The sequence below is a fragment of the Glycine soja genome, chromosome 5 (assembly GCF_004193775.1).
Source record: "Glycine soja cultivar W05 chromosome 5, ASM419377v2, whole genome shotgun sequence".
Lineage (NCBI taxonomy): Eukaryota > Viridiplantae > Streptophyta > Magnoliopsida > Fabales > Fabaceae > Glycine > Glycine soja.
In genome coordinates this window covers 37,542,959-37,567,610 of record NC_041006.1, presented here as the reverse complement: position 1 = coordinate 37,567,610, position 24,652 = coordinate 37,542,959, and the positions used below count along the sequence as shown (strand labels likewise).

The following is a 24,652-nucleotide window of genomic DNA, read 5'->3' as shown; positions in this document are numbered from 1 at the left end:
TCATTACAAAAACAAATTTTTTGAAGGATACAAGGAGTCAATTACAAAAACAAATTTTTTTTTTTTGAGGGGTAACATTGACGTACACCCGAATCTCAATGAAAGAACTTGGCCGTGATCTCATTGTTTACATAAAATCATATAAACATATATCGCCAAGATATTTAATTCATTTCAAGAATCAACAGAGGTTGATGATGTTGATATGCTTGTTATTCATGTCAGTTGAATCTAGCTTAAAACAACTAAAGCCCATTAATTAAACATGAAATGGGAATTATATAATATTGCTTATACATGATAAATAAGTAAAGATTGGAGTTACCAATCATAAAATAGCATCCTCGATCACAGTCTAAGCTGTTCCATAAATAGAACGATGTACAGATTCTTACAAAAGTAATGTGCAGTTGATATGATGAACACCCTCTAGATATCAATTTAACACATAATATTAAATCCATTAATTCTGAAGCTCAGGTGTTCCTATACGACTCGAATAGGATCTTAGTTGAGTTGAGAATACTTGTGGTCTAGACCAAAAAATTCTGTCTGAAAGGATCATCCTTGCCAAAGTAGATTGCCCAAAGTAAAGGGAAAAAGTTTGACACCCAAAGCCTCTTTTCTCGCTTTATTTCTCTTTGGCAATTTGCTGCCACTAAAAAAAACTCAAAAGGATGAAATCAATGCCAACTTTGTTTTAAAGTAAACTTTCACAAACTATCATGCAATGTTGCGGGTTTTATTTAAGGTCCTTCCTTGCACATGCTCCTAAAAGCCATAACTAAAAGAGACAAAGGTCTGCTCTCTTTAACAAGTAGAGTTAATTCAGTGTCTCCTACTGTTCTCAGATTTAAAGCTTTCTTTTTTCATTTAAAAATGATATCAATATTTTCCATTAAAGTTTCTAGGACCAAATTTTTTTGGGTCCTTTCCCTTTATTGCAGTGTGGATGTCAACTAGGATACTCATAGTTATACAAACTTTAATTACTAAGCTCTCAAACCCGTTTCACAGGCATGATTATCAAAATCACCATTTTACAAGTTTACGAGCCGATTTTATATATAGAAATATTAATATATTTTTTATATTGAACAAACTGAGTTTATGAGTCAATACAAATTAAGTTTATAGGACCTTCACGAGTTGAAAGTACAATCACGGTTTTGACAACCATGAGGGTGCTCGTTTCTTCCTGAACTACATTGTGCTGAATGAAGTGACTTTTGGAAACAAAATTTTCTTTTTGACTCATTCTGACTAGTTGGTTTCAGATCATTAATGTTTTATCGTACCTTTGCAGCAATTAATGGTTGGTTGCGGTGAAGCTTCACGGTATTTTTTTGGCTTCTTTTGAGGGACAAGCAATCTCTTGGAGCTTCTGCTGTTTCTTTATTTGGCAGTCGTTTTGTATATTATTTTTAGCTAGTAGTATTGCTGATCAGGTGAAGCATTTTAGTGAATGGTGGGTCACTCACGGTTTTGACTTTTGAAGAATGGTTCTTTGGATCTTTTGTGTTGACTACACTCCAAGTAAATCCCTAACATAGAGTGGTTTTAGTAGTGCCTAACTCTTGTTTTATGAGCTTGAGCTTGCTTCTACTCTAAACTGGTGCTTTCTTTTATAGTAATATTTTTTTTTATCCAAACAAGTTTTCTACCGATAAATTGTTTCGTGATCAACTGCATATGTCTTTTCGCATTTGTGTATGGCTCTTTATCTGTGCAGTTCGGTCCTCTTTATCGGAGTGCTTTGGCAATGTTTCCCACACGAACAAAAATTTTAAGGTTTAGATTTATGATTTTTCTCTCATGTTCAACTTTTTCGCTTTTATTCAATGTTGACACTTTATCTCACTCCAACTATTTTCTCAGCTGAGCTTTTGTACCATTGGATCTGTCTTGACGGAAAACAGGCACATCTAGACCATTCCCCACTAGCACAATCCGTGTGCTCCCCAACTCCACCAATCCGCAGCTTGCCCTTGAGCCTTGTGGACAAGATGGTCTCTTACCTTCATCAATCAATCTAGAAATACTTGTCCTTAGTTTTCACGCACAAGCAACCTTTTACTTCCACTTTTGCCATTGCAATGGCTTCCTCGGCCTTGACCCAAAGCAGCTCCTTTTCGTATGACGTGTTTCTCAGCTTCCACGCTACAGACACACGCAGCAACTTCACAGACTTTCTTTTTCAAGCTCTCATAAGAAAAGGCATCGTTGCCTTCAAAGACGAATCCAGAGCACCCGACCAAGCGATTGAGGGTTCTCGCCTTTTCATTGTGGTCCTTTCCAAGAACTATGCTTTCTCCACTCAGTGTTTGCGTGAACTATCACAGATCTTCCATTGCGTTGAATTTTCGCCAAGACGTGTTCTGCCTATTTTTTATGATGTTGATCCATCAGATGTGCGAAAACAGACTGGATGGTACGAGAAAGCCTTTTCGAAATACGAAGAAAGATTCTTGGTAAATAAAAAGGGGATGGAGACAGTGCAGACATGGAGAAAAGCTCTGACTCAAGTGGCCAATCTCTCTGGTTGGTATATCCGAAATAAGTAAGTAACCCGCTCTCATCTCATGAAAGATGTAATTTGCAAATTGGGTCCAAATTTATTATAAATGTTTGATGTTTGATGCAAATGGTATTTAAAAGTTGAAAACTACTCTTCTATTATCTTCTCCTGTTTTGCTTCTCTTGGGTGATGATTTCGCATTCTTCATTTTCTTTAAAATTTCAGGCCTCAATATACAGAGATTGAAGAATTTGTTCAATATACAATAAGTATATTGAGTTCTAAATTTTCAACTCTTCAAAATAAAGCAGAGGGAACATTGTCAGATAAAGATGAATTTTCATACAATGAGCTGTCAGGTGAAGCAGAGGGAACATTGTCAGATAAAGATGAATTTTCATACAATGAGCTGTCAGGTGAAGCGGAGGGAACATTGTCAGATAAAGATGAATTTTCATACAATGAGCTGTCAGGTTTGATGAGGATAAGAGATTTTATCAGCCTTGTGTTGACTTATCCTGTGAAATTAGTAGAGGAAGATATTTTAAGATCTTGGATTAGTGCATTTCCTGAATGGAAAGCTCAGTTATTGTCCACTGGTGATGATACTGTTATGGACAAACCATGGTGTGTACTAACAAAGAAGGCACTGGGATCTATGAAGGGATTTATGCCAATGGAAATAATAAGTAAAGTAGAACGTGGTAGGAGATCCATCTTCAGCCGCAATGATGTTGAGGCAATACCAGAAGCCATTCTCCACCAAACTGTTGACCTCGCAGTTAACCAACTAATTCAAACTTTGTTTTGTGGGGATTACTGTTCACGCTATATCAGACTGTTAACCAGAAACTTGGCTGAAAAAAGATATGTAGTGGACAAAATAGTTGCAGCCGTTGAAGATAAGCACAACATGTTCGGAATTGACAAAGATTTTCTTAGAGCCCTATGGATCAATGCCTCAACATATGAGACTGATGCAGAGTTTCGAGTTCAAGAAGAAATCAATACGATGATGGAAGTTGATGACATGTGGCCGATGGAAGTTGATAACATGTTGGGTACACTTTTCATTGAAGAAAAGATGGGAAGCAATGGGCAGTTGGTGATTGTAGTGGATGCAGATAGCAACAAGAAGCTGGACCTCCAAAAGTTGCGTTTTCCAACTGGAATTGTGGTGTTGATAACAACTGAGCCGTCAACACAAGCAGAGAAAGATGGTGACTTCAGAATTGCATGCACAATGGATTTGAATATTTGGACCCAGGATCATCTATTGCCTTGGAAAGTCTTCTGCAGCTATGTGGGCAGTTGTATCAGCAGTAGCATGGTAAGTTCATCAATGGCCATTCAGAAAATTGCAGTGGAAATAGTTAAGGAATGCCATGGTCATCTTCTTGCCATTGTCCTTTTGTCAAAGTATCTTATGTATGTGCAAGATTTTAAACAGTGGGAACTTGCACTTGACAAATTAAGCAGTCTGAATCCTTCCTATGATTATCAAGATAGTGACCGAATTGGCATTAGTAGAGTCATGGTCAATGCATTCGTAAATATTATCTGGGAAGACATTGATGATGCACAAAAGCTTTGCCTTGAACTCAGTTTGCCTGTTCACAACATTAAAAATGGGGTGAGAGATGATATCTTGGTGTCTGATTGGGCCAAGATAATATTAGGATACACGCAAGAACTTGGTGAATACAGAAGGCAATTACAATATCACATGAAGGAGCTTCTAGACCGTTTTGTCTTGTTGAAATATGAAAGTGGAGATGTCTATTTGCCAATAGAAACCTATGATATAATAAAATCATTGCACACCTCAAAGCCTTCCATCCTAAGGCATGGTGCATTAGGATTGACGGAGCCACCCTACATTGGACGATGGCATAGTCTTATTCGGATAGAATTGATGGACAATAAAATATGTGAATTACCACAATCACCAGATTGCCCTAAACTCAAAGTGTTGTTGTTGCAGGGCAATGTTGATTTGATGGATATCCCTGACTCATTTTTCAACCACATGCCCCTGCTTCAACACTTGGACTTATCCTACACTAGTATAAGGGATTTACCCCCTTCTGTCTCTAAATTAATACAACTTCAGAAATTTTATCTTAGAGGCTGTGATCTCTTCATGGAACTACCACATCAGATTGGACAGCTAAAGAATCTCAAAGAGCTTGATCTTGATGGGACTTTGATCACCCATCTGCCAATAGAGATCCGAGAATTGATCAACCTGCAAATCTTAAGCCTCTGCTTTGATGGAACTTCCAGGTCAACAATTATTCCTCCAGGATTGGTATCAAATCTTACTCAATTGAATTATTTAAGCATCAACGTTGACCCTGAAGATGAGCAATGGAATGAGAATGTTATTAGTGTTTTGGGGGAAATTTTTTTTGGATTATGGAATTTGCAGAGGTTGAGTATATATATCCCAAAGGCTGACCTCTTGGAATTCATACCAGCCGAAAAATCTCTCAATTTCAGATTGGTTGTTGGTCAACATATGCGACGTTTAATATCGCGTGTACCACCTGAACTGGAGACAAAATTTAAACACTGTGACTATAGCATAAAGTTTGTTAATGGTGTGAATATTCCAAATGGAGTGAAAATGAATCTTGGGCGCTTCAAAGCCTTGTACCTAGACCGACATATGACCATCAAGAGTCTCTCTGATTTTGATTTGAGGAATTTATGGGGGTTGGAAGTATGCATATTGGCAGAGTGTAATGAAATGGAAACAATTGTCAGTGGAAGCAATTCACCTGATGGGCCAGCTTCTCTAATGTTGAAGTTTTTGAGTGTATTCTATATGAAGAATTTAAGAAGCGTCTGCGAAGGGAGTAGTCCCTTCTTTCTCTTCTTAAAGTCTATAGCATTACACACTTGCCCCATGTTAACTACCATCTTCACCTTAGATTCTCTTAAAAAACTTTCCTTTTTGGAGGAGATTATTGTTGAAGACTGTCCAAAACTAACCACCCTGATAAGTCATGCCACACCAGAACAAAAACCAGTGTTTTTCCTCCCCAAGTTGAGAATAATATCACTTCTCTATCTTCCTGAATTGGTCAACATTTTTAATGGCATGCATGTTGGACCTTTTATAGAAGAAATGATATTTTATTATTGCCCAAGACTCCAAAGTCTTTCCAAATCTGAGTTGTCAAGCAAATCTTTGAAGATCATCAAAGGTGAAAGCATCTGGTGGGAAGCATTGAAATGGAATGAAGCAGAGTGGGGAGATGCTGGTCGACCCAATTATTTTGAGCGAATTTTTTCACCAATTAATGAGGAGGCTGACATGATGAACCAACTAGCTGCACTTCAAGAGACTCAACTAAATGAATATCACAATACGACATATCAGGTAATTTTCAGTTATCCTCTTTTCAAATTTCATGGTGTTATTGGCATGTTGGTATTTTCCAATGACTAATGAGTTGATTCTTAATTTGTTCCATGATTTATTTTTACTATTTAAGTACCTGAACAAACTCAGAAATGGGGATATCTTACTCATTTTCCAAAAAAGAGCCTAAAGAGTAATGTGATATATATATCTGATACTAGTAGAATTGTTTATTATTGTTGAAAAATCCTAAGAATTATGAGATTAAATAGATTATGAAATCATGTAATTATTATTTGTTGATATGTAATTATTAAAGGCCAGTTTGTTCTATAAAAAAAGTGATTCTGATAAAAAAAAATTAATTATTTTTTAGATATTTAAAAAGAAATAGTTAATTTATGTTTGTTTACAATCATAAAAAACACTTCTTTAAAAGGAATCAAAACCCTTTAACTCCCAAGTCTTTTGATGCCTTATGCACACAGACACCAGCCAAACCCCAGGGTGCTACAAAACCTTGCACTCATTTCTTTGCTGACATTAGTCATTCCTTCCAAATAACCCAACATAAACTCAACGGGAAAAAATTTCAAGAATGGTGCCAATCAGTTCTTGTTATCAAGGGGAAAGGTAAGATGTGCTATCTTACTGGAGACATCTCTACACCAAAACTCTATTGTGAAGACATGGTTAATCAATTTGATGGAGGCTAAAATTGGCCAAACCTACTTATTACTACAGACTTTCTTTCTGAAACAATTTATGGTAAAAGACCTTGGACACTTAAAATACTTTCTTGGGATGGAAACAGCAAGCAGCAATAACAGCATTTTAATTTCTCAAAGGAATATACCTTTGATCTGTTAAAAAAATCAGGGAAATAGGGTGGAATGGAACACCTCTAGAAAAAATGGAAACATTAGTTAAGTAGATTCTCCTGTAGAGGGAATTGTTAGTAGGAAAATCGATCTACCTATAACTTACTACTACAGGCATTGCTTACAAAATACGTGTAGTAACTGAATTTATGCATACTTCTATGACGAGACACTTAGGAGCTATTCTGCCCTGTGCTTGATTTGTATAAAAGTAGGCCAATGATAGCAGAACAAATTTACATAAATAGTTTGAGAACAAAAAATATGGAATAACAACGCAGACAATCAACAACTCAGTTTACAATGTCTAGATGAAATATATATGTTTACTATATGTATAACACCGAATAAATTGGTACATTTCATTAGTTCTAGTAGTTGAAAAATTCTGCAATAATTAAACTCACGTAAGTCTAACCAAAGTAGTCAATAGTGCGTTATAGTGACGCTATAGTGGAGTAGAGTAGCCTGGGCTTGCTGTGGGATTCAAATAACAGAGTAGTTGTCAATAACAGTCATTGTGACTGCAATAGTAGCCAAAGTAGCAGCTTTTCATGTGCTATAATGGTGTTACTATGATACAGGCTTCAAAAACACCTTTTTATCCCTGAAACAACATTGGTTAGGGGGTTTGGGGTAAAATTATGATTTCTCCCCTATTTTCTAATGCCTTTTTTACTTGAGAAACACAATAGGATTACAAACCCTTCTTCCTTGACCATACAACAAAATGTTATCTGTGTTTTTACCTCTGTTTCTTCACTCTTTGCAAGACCATTTTTTCCCAAGTTCACATTTATGCTAATTTTTATATAACTCATTATGTTCTTTTTTTATTAATTTCACTATCAACTTTCATTTCTTTCACTTCATTACTATTACTATGCCTTTTTTGTTCTTAGATTGATAGTGACTCTGTGCATAAAGTGTGACTTATTATTTATCATGAATTTCTTTAATTTTGGATTTTTTCTTTCTTGTATTTAATATATATGTAGTATAAACTATTTAGTTTGCATTATGATGTTTAATATAATGACCATCCTGCTTCCTGCGATAGTGTTTTAAACTATGCACTTCTATGTGAGCGAGCTGATGACGCGCAGATGCTTCTCATATTCTCCCAACTCGCTAAGTGGGCTGAGTGTCTCGCTTAGTGCATGATTCTCGCTAAGCGCACAAGCCTCGTTTAGTGAGACACTAGCTAATAGCCTTCATAATTTTCATCATTTTTACCTGAAATTGAAGTATAAAAATGCATCAATGCTCAATATTGGGTATATCTACTAGCAAAATAAAACTAAACCAAAAAATATGTACAAACCTACAAAAAGAACCATAAATTGGAGAAAAGCTATACATTTTATAAAACTTTTCTATACAAAAGTTAGTTGTAAATGACGACTAACAAATACCCTCTTAACTTTTTTTGTATTTTATTACTTGAATGTTTTCCTTTCAGGGAATTTCAAGTTCTAAACAGTCGATAGCAAAAATATTAGCCCCAGTTTCATCTGTGGGTAGGGGTAGTTCAAACAGTGAAGCCCAAAAGCGGAAAGTCGTTGCTGAGCCAAAGATATTTCAAGAGGTAACAAAAAAGGTAATAAAGCAGGTTTGAGATGCCTTGTCACCGTTCGTGATTGATTGCTTTTGGTTTTCTTATATGCACGAGTTGGTTTACTTATATTAAAGGAATGTCTGATAAACCCTTAAAATTATAAGTCGAATGTATTTTTCTTAAAAAGATTATAATTTTAAGTGCTAAAAAGCTCATTTAAGAAAACTTAAAACATTTAGATGCTAAACATGGTGACACCAAAGGAAATTATTGTTATTTAATTATTCAGATAGGGAAGTAGTTGCTGCTTTATTCATTCAGTATCGGCAATGTGCTGAATGTATTCAACATATTTCACGCAAAGAATTATTTTAAGTTTTTATATGACTAGTTGCCAATAGCAACAAATAGTGGTGCTAGCGCGGAATTGCATTATAGAGCGGCTAGAGCATGCTACGAAAATTGAAAAGTGTATCAGTTTGAAGTAGCGGCCATCACAGCTGCCATATCTAGCAAAATAGCATAAATTGCTCCTGGAGCAGGCTTTATTGGAGTGGGTCACAAAAAAACCTATTTTAATTTAACCATTAAACAACTTTATTTAGGGTATTTTAGTGGTCAATGATTTTTCCCCTTTCTTTGAATCACAACTGAAACTCTACTTTTTCAATCACTTACACACAGTTATGACATATTGTTATCCTTTTCCCACCAATACACACCCTTTTCTGGCAACATTTTTGGCATTTCCCTGCATTTTCCGTCCCCAACCTCTTCAGTCTCTATTCTCCATAGTCTCCAGTCATTCCTGACCTATATGGCCATTTTCTGGCGAACCTGTCACTGTTTCTTGCCAACCGCGACCTTTGCTTCCGTGCTCTATTCACTGTTCTGTCCTTGCGTTGTTCATCTCACTAATACAGATCCTTCATCTCTCTGTTTTGTGCTCTCTTCTATATTTCTCTTCAACATTTAATTTACTATTTTTCAAATTTTATTTTATTTTTTTATCAATTACGAAATTATTGATCAAAGTTTTATAAGAAAGTATAAAGTATTTCTAGCATTTTATTTTCAATATATAAAATGACAATCATTCAAATTATTTCGTAACATAGTTAATATCAAATAAGATTTTAGTATGTAACATAAAAAAGATTGGAGTAATTTTAGTTTAAAAAACTGCTTTCAAGAATAATAATAATTACTACTATTACTAATAATATTAGAAATAATGCATGTATTTGAAAGAAAAATACAATTTTTGTAAATAAACAATATTTTTAGTGAAATATGAATTTCTTTGTCAATACTTCTTGCAATATCTTTATTTTAAAAATAAATAAAGATTTTCAATATTATAATTCTCAGTAGAACTTAAAAGTATTTTCAATTGTTCAATTAATACAATCTTAAAATTAAATTCTTAATAATAAAAATAGTAATATATATTACTATAAAATTTATCACCTAATAATTCAAATTAATAATAAATATTTTTTAAAAAGTATAAATTTTTTTAGGCTTAAGGTAACTACTTAAATGGCCATGGCCTTGTGGTTGCCACAGCCCTAGTTATAAGTGAATCTTATAGGGGTCTGAAGGTGCTAACAGAGTCGGATTCTCTCCATATTTAGTGGAATTTGCTTACTCTTTATCAGCAACTTAAGTTACTCATTGCTGTCACGAAAAAAAGAAAAGAAAAGGAAAACATCACTTTGGAAATGTGTCAATCCAATGAAGGTATGATGCATGGCCATATAAGTAGGGAGTTATACGCCTGCAACTTGAAATTGTTTGTTCTCTACTTTGACTATGCATCAATTATACCACAAAAGATTGAGAAGGTAGATATTCTCTATTGCAAATCAATCTTTAGCTTCAACACAATGTAAGCTACTTCCCCAACTGAAAAATAATGATGATAGTTTTATTCATGAATCGAGATCAAATACTGTTGCTGAGTTCCTCTGTGAAGATGTGTCCGTAGGTGTGTATAGTCTTTAGTTAAACAAAAATAAATTTCATGAACCTAACATGTTGAATAAAAGACTATTGTGGTTTTTATATTTTGGCATGGCAATTAACAGGGTTATAAACGAAGAGAAGTTTGGACAGCAAAGATACGTGTCAATGCGGAAGGGTGTTATGATGATGGATATATCTGGAGAAAATATGGGAAAAAGCAAATTCTTGGAGCTAAGTATCCAAGGTTAGTTAAAAGCTCTTTTCTCATTTAACTTTTTCTTGTTATAAATTAAACAAGTTTAATTAGCAAATTTTTTTCCTAGAATAAGTTTATATAATTGGCATCTGATTTGAATGTGACAGAAAGGTTCATCCCTCTCGTTTAGTTAGTACCAGAGGCCCTAATGGAGCGTAAAGGGGAAAATAAAATATGCATGTACAATGAGTTCTCTTTCCTTGTTTTAATGGTTCTATGCGCCCGGTGTTTTTAAAATGACCTGGAATTTGAAAATTTATCCAGAGGATCATGTCAGCTGGTTTCAAATGGGCCCAAATTAGTGCTTTCTGTTGGATACTTGTTATTGGAATTCTCAACAAAAACTTGTTCATTTGACAACTACCTTTACTAAAATTTAAAACCAAGAACAACCACAAACTCCAGATAACATCTCATTCTTGACGGTGACTAGGGTGTGAAAGTAAAATTACTTTTGCACCCAACGCAAGTTTGGGTAAAAATATCGCGTTCATCCGATTTTAAAATTAAAAAATCAAATGGTAGAGATCTGTTTGGGGTACCGATTGTAACAGGAGCCCTCCCCTTCCATTGTCTTTGTCACGAGAGTGACATCCAGCACCACCTCAAACACCTCCGCCGTGACCGCTAGCCTCCCCTTCCTCCCCTCCGTCGCACCTTGCAGCCGGATCTTGAAGTCCTTGACCTCCGCCACGCGGAACCTCAGCCCCCACGCCGCTGCCGCAAACTTCGCCACAATCGCCGCCACGGAGCACTTTGACATGAACACCGCCGGTGTCTTCCTCTTGCTCTGGAACATCCTCAAGAGGTCAAACCCGGAAGACACGGATGAAATAAACTCAAACGTGTTGAAGAACTTGGGCACCTTGGAATTGTTTTCTTCCTCCGTAATCGTAAGGGCCTCTTGTTTCTCCAACTGGCACAAGTTCGACACATAAAACAAAGAAAAGCCCTTCCAGAACCACGACACGCGAGTTATGGCGGAAATCGTGGTTCTCTTGGCAGAATCCTCCGCCGCCACAACCAGAACCACTGTCACCAAAGATCTTACATAGGGTGCGAAAAAAGTTTCACTTTCGCACCCTAGAATTCGCCCTCATTCTTTATTTTTGGACATAGACTATTCTATAACATTCACAGAAACTAAAAAGATAAAAAGAGAATGTAGGTTTCCTCTCCAACTTCCTTATCAACGCTTAAAACAAGAGGGGCTTCTATTAATATTTTTATTTGCTGTTCGTACCATACTAACTTTGCCAGTCTAATAATGTTTATATCAAGAACATAAAAAGAAGTTATTTTCTAGTTTTGCCGAAAAATTGACAACTAGTTTGCATTGCAGAGAATATTACAGATGCGCACATAAATTTGTACATTGGTGCCCAGCAAGAAAACGAGTTCAAAGGTTAGACGAAAACCCAGCAACAATTGAGATAATCTACGAGCACAGACATACATGCGCCAGAGAACAGAATTTGATCATTAAGAGTGGGGATGAGGCAAGTCAATCCTGCAAGTTATAAAAAAACTTGTCTTGCAAATGTGCATTACTAAAATTAAAAATAGACAAATTTAAAATATATTGTTGATGTTATCTACATTTCAGTAAAAAGTTATCAGTAAATAATATTATTTAATATGATCATAAATACATTTCATCCCAAAAAATGTTACTGGCAATCCATCAAACTTAGAACATACAAAATATCAAGCTAGTATCCAATGAATGCTAATCAAAGATTGTTCCAATGCATGTAATCTCTTGTTGAATCATCTTCATCATCAAAGGTAGCCTACATAACAAGACAAAAAAATACCTCATATTACAAGGCAAAAAAAGTGGGAAAAAAAATGGGTTAAATGATTTTACCATCAAGAATGTAGTGAAACTAAATTGATTTTTGGATGTTCGAAGAGGGGGGTGGGGGGATCAAAAGTATTCATGATAAATTAACATAAGATTATAAGAACAAGAAATCATCAGTTGGCCAAAATATGTTTTTTCCCATGCAAAATACTCAAAAGTGTTTTTAGTCTATATAAAATTTTGTCCGTTCCTGGTCCTCCATGTTCACCTCAGAGAGCGCAGTGAACTTCTTCAAGGGAGGGCCGCCCCTGGTGGTGGTGCGTAGTTAGCTGTCACAGATTCGCCATCATCTCAATCACTTTTTGGGGGGTTTCAATTACCACTACAGAGGACAATGACGTGATTTGGTCACGAAGGGTGTTCCTCACCAACGAGATTTGGGCTTCGATCAGAATTGAATTAGTGAAACCAGATGTCACCGAAGAGGATGATGGCCTTGGCATTGAACATCTCAGTGTGGTTCCCACAGCAGCGTTGCCCCACTCTCTTCAAATCCTTTCCATCACCATCATCAACTCAACTCAGTGTGGGTGAAGATTTGCTTGCCAACTACAGCAAAAGATGCATCATTCTGCTCCATCCGACAACGTTTCGCGACCCCTATGGCATGGGCGACCTCTTCATGCCGCCACCATCTCGAACCTTCATGTTGTTGAACCCTAGTCGGGAATCGAATCCTAGCCCATGTTTAAGCGAACCAGGAGCAATGCAAGGAGGTGTTGTTGCTCTGACGAAGACGATGAATGTTAGCGATGGTGATGAAGAGACCCACGGAGTCGTTGACAAGCACCAGATCTGAAACCACGGTGTTGGTTCCGATGATTTGTTACGAGGAGACATCGATGTTGGTTTGTGGCGGGTGTGGACACAACGGAGGAGGGAGCAGCTTAGCCTCTTAGGAGAGAGAGAAAATGACTACGCAAAGTGGAAAAAGGGAAAATTTTGAAAATTTTCAGTCATTCAATTTCTAGCGGTGTTTAGATGCCAGAAAAACGTAACAAACAATACATTTTTGGTACGGTAACTTAGCGTTCTTTTTTTAATTTTTATCCTTGCAATTTTTTTTATTAAATTATATTTGTTTTATTTTTAATCCTTAAATCATTTTAGATAATATTTTGAATAATGATAAATAAAATAAATATAATCTATAAAAATAAAAAATAAAAAAATAATTTTATAAAAACCAAAAGTTATTTAAGTTTAAAATAAAATAATAATAAAAAGGGTCAGATCATCACTAAACATTATCACATGGTCATGAACAAAATAAAAGTTAAAGGAACAATCTATTTCCAAAAATTACAAGAAATAAAAACTTATATGATTATCAGAACATTAAGGAGATACTTATTTCATAATTTATTTATTTATGGGAATATGAGGTTGCAAAAAATATCTCCACATTTGTTAGGAGGTAACATGATAATTATCATTGCATATATTTTATTCTTGGGAAAGTGCCCATTATTTATTTTCACATGAGGAGATTGGAGAAGTTTATTTCCATTTCATAGGAAGTCTTATTCGTGTGTACTGTGTAGGGATGATAACAGCAAATTTGCATAAGTGGAGTAATTTGTTTAAAAAATTACATGAATGAATAGATTTTTAAAATATTATATAGATAAGTCGCATAATTTCATATAAAAAAATCATGTTTTAAAATATAACTTCAAAACGTTATAATTTTTAAAAAAAAAATATTGAAATCATGTTTTGAATCACAATTTTAATAATTTTTTAAAAATAAATAAATTTTTTGAAGTTGTGATTTAAAACACAATTTTAGTATTTTGTTTTTAAAAAAATATAAATATTTGAAGTTGTATTTCGAATCACCACTTTAATATATTTTTTTAAAAATTTACATTTTAAAACACGATTTTTATATAAAATTATATTTTAAAACACGACTTATGTATATATTGTATAATATTTTCAAAATCTACCTATTTCTATAATCTTTTCGAAAAATTACCCCAATTATGTAAATTTGCAATCATAAGACAAATTTACTGTAGGGGGCCACTTTTAAAAAGTATTTACGAATTGGGGTCCCTTTTTAAAGAAATTGCAAGGGGGGTCTGATTTGTGGTGTGCCGCCAGTCGCTTTGGCGGGACAAAATAAAAAAAAATTAATTTATATATGTTTTCCTAGCTGATGCCGCCAATGATTTAAGCGGGACCGCAACCCGCCAATGCAAATAGCGGGACACATGCTGAAGAAGCATGCCGCCAATACAAATGGCGGTACAAATCTATTATTTAAGCAAAAAAAAGGATTCCATTGTTAATATACTACAAATTTTGTTGCATGTAAACAAAAGACCATCATTTGTCAAGGTTTTTTTTATATAAACTAAATGATTAATTAATAATATTATTTTACTAAAATATCTTTATTTTTTTTCAATTTCTTTAAATATGTTATTAAATATTCGAAGATTATAATAATAAGTATATATTAGGAGACAAAACTAAAAATTTAAAATAAAAATTTTAATGTTTTATTAAAAATTGAATACACAGTTAATATGATTTTTTAAATGTCAAAAGTCAATCAATTTAAATGAAGAATATTTATTATCTATTATTATCGTATTCTTGTCTTATTTTTTTAATAAATTTTAATGTAACTTTTAGTCGAAACTTTTATTCATTAATTTCTTAATTATTTCCTTTAAAACACTGATTACGTGAACTTCTTAAGTTAAAACTCTCTTAAATATGCAATGTTAGGGATAAACTTTCTCATTTATTCCTTGTTTATTTTGGCCTATCTATCTAAACAAATAGTAAGATTTATTAATAATTCTTCTAGACATAAACAGGAATAGATATTATTACTTATTTTACTATTAGTATTTTATATGATCTAAATCTGATTAAATTTGCTAGTAATAAAATGAGTGGCTGCTACTTTGAAGCAGTCTCGTGAAGCGAAGCACGTGTTTTTATCAGCATTCCTGTGTAGACTTGAGTGAGTGTGTGCTTAAATTATATTATCCGCAGCTAGCTAAGCTATTTGTATCTTTAACAAACATTGTGCATGTACCGCCATTTGTATCAGCGGCATGCTTCTTCAGCATGGTCCCGCTTAAACTATTAGCGGCATCAGTTAGGAAAAAATATATAAATTAATTTTTTTTATTTTGTCCCGCCAAAGCTATTGGCGGCACATCATAAATCAGACCCCCCCTGCAATTTCTTTAAAAAGAAACCCCAATCCGTAAATACTTTTTAAAAGTGACCCCTTACAGTAAATTTGCCCAATCATAACAGAGCGGGCAAATACGAGTAATAATTATCCCCTATTAGTCCCGTAAGACAAATATACTAGCCTCGTGCCAGTCGCTTTATTGGAGGTGGCAAAGATTTCTTTGCATTGGGCCAAAATCAAAAAGTAGTGAAGGAAAAGGTAACAGATGTTAACTTTATAGTTTGACTAGAACAAAATAAATTCCGAGAGCTACATAGATATTATTCTTAATTTATATATAACTAGCACTTAAAGATACCCTGAAAGTGAATATATATATATATATATATATATATATATATTGATTTTTTTTATAAAAAAGTTGGTTATAGGCAAGCTACGCATGCACCTGCATGCTTTGATCTTCAACGGCATTATTTATTATCAACCCTAGTTATTTCAAGAGATGGACATTAATTAACGAAGATGAAGATATTCACAAGGTGTTCCAAAAACAAAAAAGTGGATGTAGAAATTCAGGAGGCTGTTTCACTGGTGCTGTCCATGGTCGAATCAGCAAATGCACGTGAGCAATACCATCGCATGCTTGAGAAATATCGTAAAGCTAAGGTAAATAGTAAATTAGTCTAAAAAGCCAAAGAGGAATGGAAAGTGTTTGCATTTTATCAAAGCAGAACAACCAATATACTATCGACTATCTCTTTATCGTCTGTGTTAGTATGCCACTAATTGAAAGAAATAAAGGCAAAATAGTAACCATACAATTGCTCTGTGCTGTCAATGCATAACTATGAAGCACGGACACTCCAGTCCTTTATCGTGTCCGGTGTCCGACACGCGTCCGTGTCAATGTCCGACACCAACACGACACCCGTATCACATTCTATATTTTAGATATTACAGTCCGGTGTCCATGTCGATATCGGTGTTTCATAGATGCATAACAACTTGTCAATTCCCTTGCAGGCAGAAATTACCGGTGCGAGTGACGAAGCATCATTATCAACTTCTGTAGGAGATGCCTTACAACTCTACTATATAAAATTTCTCTTGTATATAAAGCAGCGTTGGATAGGGATTTTTTGTTTGTCACCAGAATTATTTATTTCAATTTTTATCTTTATACCCGTAATAAGTATTAAGTATTGACATTTATCCAGATTTTATTTTTTTCATTTTCGATTGACATTTGATAAACGAGGAAAGACTTTTTGTTGTAAATAGCCGGTTGGTTGATCCGGAAATGCATGGGAGCAAGATGCACAAAAGAAAGGATTGAAGAGCTTAGTCTGAGAAACAAAGAATAAGAAAAAAGGATGACTTAAAGCAATCAAAGAGAATGAGTCAGAAAATGAAATGAAATGAAAATGAGTTCTCATTCTCCTAAGACTCCAAGACGATGCCCCTTCGGAGTCCAAGTATGAAAATTATGATTCTTAAAAATCTTGTATATGGGTGATTAATGAAAATCTTTACATAAATTTCTTAAAAATTAAAGAGTTACACGTTATATAATTTAATAAATTAAAAGTAAGATTTTCACCTCTTTCCCAAAAAAGTTTTTATAAAAAACTGGTTAAAAACATTCCCAAGAAACAAACAGATATAAATTTGCGACACCAGATAATAGGAATGTACATGCCAGATATAAATTTGCGACACAAGATAATAGGAATGTACATGCCATTCCATTATCATTTCTTCTCCTCCTCACTAAAGGTAATAGGAACATAACATATATGCTTATCCTAATATCCTTAGGCATGTGCCGTGTGTTTAGTTTAGTTTTGTTATCATAATTTTTTAATTAAGAAAATGAGAAAGACATCCTCATTCCCAACTGTTCTGCATTTAAATAGTAAATAAATCATGGGACAAATTAAGAATGAACTGATTAATCATTTGGAAGAAACCAATATGCCAACCACATAATAAAATTTGAAAAGACAATAACTAAAAATTACCTGAAACCCATTGTGATCTGTACTTAGTTAAGTCTCCTGATGTGCAGCTAGTTCAGTCATCATACACTGCACATTTAAGTCTTTCGACCAGCATCTCCCCACCTTGCTTCAGTCCATTTCATTGCTTCCCACCAATTCACGAAGATAGAGTAGTTTCATTTAAGTATTTTTGTTGTTGTATAATAGCTTACTTAAGTTGGGTCCTGAAAAGTTTACTAGGGTCAAAGTAAACTTCAATGAGCATTAATAAAGATAGTTACAAATTATCTATTAATAAGGTTTTCAGAATAACAATGGAAATCAAATTTGTATCCTTGTAAAATATGAATATATTTTTTTATCAATTGGATTAACTTTTATTTGTTGCAATGCAAAGTTATTTGTGTTTCAAGGGGAGGAAAATTATTTAAAATTTAAATAAAAATAAAACTTCACTTTTTAAGAGTAAATAGAATTTATTCTTTGAATTTATATATTGTTGTTATTTTAGTTCTAAAAATTAAGAAAAAATCAAACAAATACGTTAAGTTCTTTAAAATATTTTTCTTTCTCATTTTAGACCTTTATATCAGATTTTAAGTAATAGTAACATATATAAGTTTAAAGATTAAAATATAAAAAAAATTAAAGACTTAAATTTGTTTTTGGGGGCCATTTCAAAGACTTAAATCAAACCTTAAAAATAACATTGAGATACAAATTCAGCATTAAATTAACTAGTCGTGTTTAAACTTTAAACTTTATAAAAGTCTTTTTTTTTTTGTTTGTTTTGTCTCTAAGGTGTGACCTTTGAGCTTCGTCTTCTCTGTATAAATAACCCTTTGGCGCATTCTCAAACCAACCTTGTCATCCTTTAATCTCTGAACACTGTCTGTCATTTCCGGTCGGTTAGTCTCCTCTTTACTTTTCTTTGTTTTCAACCATTGCATTGCATGGTTCTCAATTCTGGTTAATATACGACGAAGGTACCTAAGTTTACGTAGGAAATACGATTATCTCAATTCCATGCACCCATTGACAACCCCATCAAGAAACCCCCTCCAACTTTGTTGTTCCTCTTTACTTTTCACTTTGTTGTTTCCTCGTTCTTTTCCCCCCATTGTGTTGTGTGTCATACCAGTAGTTTTCTCTTCTACTATTCATGGTTTCCTTCTACTCTTGAAGCTGATGTCATACCAGTAGTAGTAGTAGTATTGAAGTTCTTGTGTCATTTCCTAAAGGCAACCATTTTGTATTATTATTATTTGTTATCTCTTTAAATATGCATAAATTATATTTCCTTTGTTCAGCTTGCACATAATTGCTAATAGGAGTGTATCAGGTGAGAACTTTTTGATATCGTGAAAATAATGAAAACATTTAATTACAACGATTAGATTAATATGAATGATTCAGATTGCATGTATGGCATCAGGCAGTCTATTCAGTTTAGTTATGTTTTGATAACGTATTTTGTATTAATTGAAGATAATAGCTAATCTGTTTGCAGCCCCTGATGGCTGAGTCTAGTTTTGGTGCGTGGGTGGATTAAATTCATTGCAAAAATAAACCTTTTGGTGGGTTGTAAGAGCAATTAGATGTCCGGTTATCTGTGTAGAATGTGGAGGATTAGAAATTGAATACAGTGCAGCTGCTGGTAATTAAATTGATTGTTCTAGGTCTAGGCTGGTAAATTGAAATGATTATATACCATTGCCAAATGCCACTTTAAACAGGCTGACTAAGATTTTCCTCTATGAGAGAATATGATATGCTGTTCTTGTTTCTGATTTTTCTTTTCCAGAATTCATTTTCGGGTGCCATGCCAAAGAGAAAAGGAAGAGGACGGCCAAAAGGGTCACATGTTCAGAAGGAGGTTAAAGAGAGTGCGGATGGTGAATTCGTCATTCCTCCTAATATTCCTTTGAATGTGTTGAAATCTGATCCTGACTTTATTGAGGAACAGGAGGAAGGTACACATGGATTGACTTTATCTTATTATCCTTTTTATTTGTATTTTGCAGGAAAATGCTAACTGTTGTTGTCATATATCAACTTTGTGACTCAGGTACCATTATGCCTAAGAAAAAGGGACAGGGACAACCAAAAGGATCACAGGCGAAGAATTGTCAAGAGAGTGCCCATGGCAACTTGAATAGTTGCACTAATCCATCAAATATGGTTGAAGTTGCTCCTGGCTGTGAAGAACCAGAAGATGAAGGTATGTTTAGTGGTTAGGATAACACCTGGGTTATGATTTCTCTTATTTTATTGTTTATTTCATCTCCCCTCTTCTCTATTCTATAATGACTCTTATTAGCAAAAATGATGGATTGGTATTGATATTAGGACTTAAGAGAACCACATGCTATTATAAAATTTATTTCCCTATGAAAATATAATGTTTGTTCATATCAAGAAGCTTATCCAATGGCAATACTTTCTAATAATAATAGGCTAAAATAGCTCTGACAGTAAGTGTTATTTTGGTCCTTTATAATATTCATTTGTAATGATATTAGGAGTTTCTTTTTTTGTTTGGTATGTTGATTAAGCTAATGTGATTAGTTACTGTGTTAAGAAGAGAGTTCTTCACTGTTGTTTCTCCCTCTCTCGCTGCTTCATCATCCTCTGTGTTACCTATATTGTCATCAATTTTCTCTCTGGTAGTAGTCTTATATTCAATATTTGGTTGTATTTAAATACAGTTGTGCCCAACAAAAATGGGCAAGAACAACCACGAGGGTTGAGGCGGCAGTACTGTGAAGAGAATGCTGATTGCGAGAACTTTTACAGTAATCCATCAAATATGATGGAAGTCAGTCCTGGATATAAGGAGGAGAAGGAGGATGGTACTACTGATTAGTATATGTTTTATTGTCTTGTTTATTACTTATATACCCTCTTTTCTCTAATTAAAGGCAATTTTAAGTTTGTCAGAAAGAAAAGGCATGTATAATATTGCTATTAGGCAAAAAAATGACATTTTTTCGTTCAGATTATTTTTCCATGAAAGATATCGTGTTCGATACCTAAAGGCATGGCATACTTATTAATTGGCTTTAATAATTCTGTTGTGGTATTCAATTTTCTGGTTGTCCTGTATGCCATTATTGGAATTGATTGCTAGGAACAATTTCAACAACAATTCAACTTTTTTTGTTTGTGTTTAAGATGCAGTTGACGTGCCTAGGAAAGGGGGATTATGGCAACCAAGAGAGTCAATAAATCATGAGAACCATCAACAAAATGCAGATGGAAAGTTGGATGTGTTCATTTAAGTGGTGGTTATTTTTTCTGGCTTTAAGGTTTTATTTGACACTTCTCTTATTTTATATGTTGTGTTTCAGATATAACTGTCCAGCCTAAAAGAAAGGGAAGAGGACAGACAAGAGGTTTGACGCTTCAAAGGAAGCGTCGAAAGAGTGCAGATGGAAAGTTGGATGTTCTCATTCATCCTACAAAGCTGGTAGCAGTAGGTCCAGGACGCAATGATTTCATAACTGATCTTTCTCTTATTGTTCGCCAAAATGCCCGTCTTAATGTGCTCCAGTGGAAGAAAGTTCCACAAAGTACAAGGGATACAATAGTGCAAAATATTCTGGTACGTTTGGTTTTAATTGTGATTTGTAGATGATTGACGATGCCTTTATTGGATAAATTTACTTTTTTGCTGGTTGTGGACGGCATTCCTTGATTTTGCTTCCCTGGGAATGGGGCTTATTTTAACTAATATGCAGAGAGAGATGTAAAATTGCCTTTGAGCAAATTGTTGACTTTGACCAAGGATGCTGGTATGCATGAGGGATCATCTGTTTGTGGAAGTATAAAGGAAAGGCATGGCTGTGATTGTGGGTGTGAGAGTGGTCTAAATGTGGATTTGAATGTGCTGATAGATTTTTTGGACACTAGAAAAACAGACAGAGTTCTAAACTCCTTTATTATATCATTCCCAGAATTCATAATACCTTAGATTTTTATACAATTCTGAACAGTTTTCATTTTGTTATGCAGAAATAAGTAGAGGGATATATGAACTAGTCTGGGCTATTTGGATCATGATAATTACTTAGTGATTCTTTTTATCCAATCCTTTTATGTGCAAAGACTGATTTACTTCACCCTGTTGATCTTTTCTTTTCTTTGTTTCTATTAGTAGAATATATTTCATCCTAAGATATTGTTGTTTGTAAGGCCGCTCCAGTTGGTCTCTTTTTGCTCTTAAGTTCTCTACTGGTCCTTTTGTGCAGTACCATTAATTTTCTGATTATATATCTAATTTTTCCCCATTTTCTTTCATAAGCTCTCTATTTGTACTTTCGTGTAGTACCATTAATCATGTGACTAAGTACAAAGTTATTAGAGCAAACATGTGTTCAGAGCCTTATGAAATTTCGTATAGTGTATATATATTCATTTTGGGTACTCCATTGTATTTGTATTTGTGCACACTTTAAGTAAGATCTTTTATGTCTCTGAGGGAGCTTCTCATTTATGTAGTATTCTAATATTCTCACTCAATCCGCATATAAAAGGTCACCATGGGTTACCTATCAAGGTGAAACACTAATTTTAGTTAGAGAAGAACATTACAACCTAAAGAATGACACTTAAGTTTTATATTATCCTAAATAGAATAGAAGAAGAGAGGAAAGGAGAAAATTGGGGCCTTTGGGATAGGGAGGTGCAGACCCTCAAAGATATGCAAGTTAGGCTGTTGTTAAGGTGACAATTCCCTTTTTTTTTTCTGACAAGATACTAGGTTCCTATCACTCTAGCTTGTTCACTTCTTTGTGTGTATGTGTGCTTTAAGTGAAATCTTGCCTTGTTGTTTGTAAGGCTGCTCTATTTGGTCTGTTTTGTGTAAATTTTTTATCCTTCATTTCTTAATATTAATCTATTCAAATTTGTTTGGGTAAAGTAGCTTTCTTTGCTTTAATTCTTGTTCCCAGAACAATTGGAGACTTCGAGATACAGATATGGTACGGAAGGCTATTCTGCGTACAGCAGGCCGTTTATATCAGAATTGGCGCTCCAGGCTTCATGATTATTACTTAAAGTTTGAAACAAAGGAGGAAGCCTTGAAGCATGTCCCTGATGATATTAATGATTCTGATTGGCAATTCTTGGTTGATTATTTTAGCAGCCCTTATTTTGAGGTACATTAATTTATGCACGTCTATGCACCATTCTGCCCTGTGAATGTCAATAAATTTCATAACATGCTCTATGTCAATCTTCAGATAATGAGCGTACAAAACAAGGCAAATAAGGCAAAACACCGGATACATCATACTGCAGGCTCAAAATCCTTTCTAGCAGTCAGCAATGATGCAGTGAGATTTCTGTTGAACTCAATGTTTGCTCTTATGATTGTCTCATCTAATTTTATGACATTTTTTGTATAATGTTTAATAAACATAATTTTAACAGCGTGACCCAGTGACCGGAAAGGAGCCTGATTTGCAGACATTTTGCCAGTTGACACACAAAAGGGGAAATGGGGAATGGATTGACGAAGCATCTAAGGAAATCAATGTAACTGCATTTTACATTACTGCTATATTTTCTTATATATGATTTGATTTGATGTTCCCCGTCTTCTCTAAATGACCAATTGTTGTACCAATTCATTGTAGGACAAAGTTGCTGAACAAACTAATGAGAAGAGATGTCAAATAGAAGATTCTCCGGAAGTGGTGGAAACAACGGAACAAGAAAACATTGATACTGCCTTCAAGACAATGGTTGGGAAGAAATCATTTACGCAAGGTTTTGGAGCAGGACTAAGGTCATCATCATCAAGCTCAAGTACAATTCAACAGCTGCAGGCTGAACTGGATGCCCAAAAGAAGGAGACAGAGAATGCTAGGAAAGAATGCAATGAAATAAGAGCTAGACTTGTTGAGGTTGAGTCCTGTCTAGAGGAGGAGCGGCTGAAACGCAAGGAGATAGAAGCTCGTCTATCGGATCGTCAAAATGAGATGCAGGAGATCAGCAGTCAGGTTCAAACCACCATCCAGGCTGCATTGTCTCAGTATCTTCCTCAAGTAAGTATAAAAAAGATAAATGTATTATTTGTACATTGGTTTAAGTTGAGTTACATTTTGAAATAAAGTATTATTTTTTTAATATTTGAGATACAATGTTTGGAGTTTTTAGTCTTTGTTTTGGGATTGAGATTACTAATTAGTTGTTTCTGTTCTAGATTTCTTTCTTGAATCTTGTCACTTTCTCCCAGTTCTAACTAACAGAATAAGTTATTTACTTGCTAGTTAGATGCATACATTATTAAATTATGCCTTCACTTTCTGTGCGTTTATTTTATTTTGTTTTTCATATTTCATGTGAATGTTCCATCTTTAAAATTTTCCACTGTCGTGTTCTTGTTTCAAAAAATGGCATTAACTACTGTTTTATCAATAGAAAACCGAAGCACAGACCTCATCAAAAAATAAAAGAAAGGTCGCAGAGCTTGAAGCACTACTCCATGAGGCAGAGGATGTGATAACAGATATTAGATCAGAATTAATTAGACATCGTATGGATTAGGAAAGTGAAGGATGCAATTACAACCTTTCTGGTTCATATATTACAATCTTAGTAGTAAATTTCTTTTGGATTATGTTTATATTCGAGTACATGCTATTGCTAATTGGTAAACGGAGTTATTTATATGCCTTAGCCTTGGCTGTGAACATCTTCGTTTTCACTTAATGTTTGATTTAGCAAAATAGAAACAAATATTCTTTGGATAATAATCGTTTTCCAATATCATTACATGTCTTGGGTCTTTTTTTAATCGTAAGAACCAATACTCTCTCGGACTCTCTGTGATTCTGTTACTCTATGTTTTAGATGAAAGGAATTTTCATGAGGAATATAACTAGTTGTAATTACTTGTCAAACACTATATTCAACTCTGGCCTAATTTTCATTCATTAGTTAGCTTTTCAGATGGTCTCGGTTCTCATACCTTACACGAGGCCAATCAAGTTGTGGATTTGCTAGCAAATAAATGAAATTATGTCAATACTATGGAGGGTCCCATGTTGATATTTTAGCATA

At 34.3% G+C, this 24,652-nt stretch overlaps 1 protein-coding gene across 2 annotated transcripts; it reads left to right on the top strand.

The window, feature by feature from the left end:
- The first annotated feature begins 1,618 nt into the window (after window positions 1-1,618).
- LOC114412999 lies at window positions 1,619-24,259 on the top strand. Of its 2 annotated transcripts, none has more exons than XM_028377141.1 (14): window positions 1,619-1,791; window positions 1,879-2,560; window positions 2,744-5,906; window positions 8,232-8,369; window positions 19,389-19,557; window positions 19,653-19,805; window positions 20,293-20,436; window positions 20,765-20,842; window positions 20,935-21,188; window positions 22,537-22,743; window positions 22,828-22,920; window positions 23,018-23,122; window positions 23,224-23,634; window positions 24,011-24,259. In XM_028377141.1, the coding sequence occupies exons 2-14, from the start codon at window positions 2,097-2,099 to the stop codon at window positions 24,134-24,136; spliced, it is 5,505 nt and encodes a 1,834-aa protein (XP_028232942.1). In that variant the 5' UTR covers window positions 1,619-1,791; window positions 1,879-2,096; the 3' UTR covers window positions 24,137-24,259. The 2 variants fall into 2 exon arrangements, with proteins under 2 accessions (XP_028232942.1, XP_028232941.1); XM_028377140.1 differs by having other exon boundaries at window positions 20,759-20,842.
- Window positions 24,260-24,652: the final 393 nt, after the last annotated feature.

Coding starts and splice junctions, on each gene's coding strand:
- LOC114412999 (XM_028377140.1), top strand. CDS start 2,097: ATGGCTTCCTCGGCCTTGACCCAAAGCAGCTCCTTTTCGTATGACGTG. Junction 19,806..20,292: donor TGAAGAACCAGAAGATGAAG/GTATGTTTAGTG, acceptor ATTTAAATACAG/TTGTGCCCAACAAAAATGGG. Junction 23,123..23,223: donor AAGCATCTAAGGAAATCAAT/GTAACTGCATTT, acceptor AATTCATTGTAG/GACAAAGTTGCTGAACAAAC.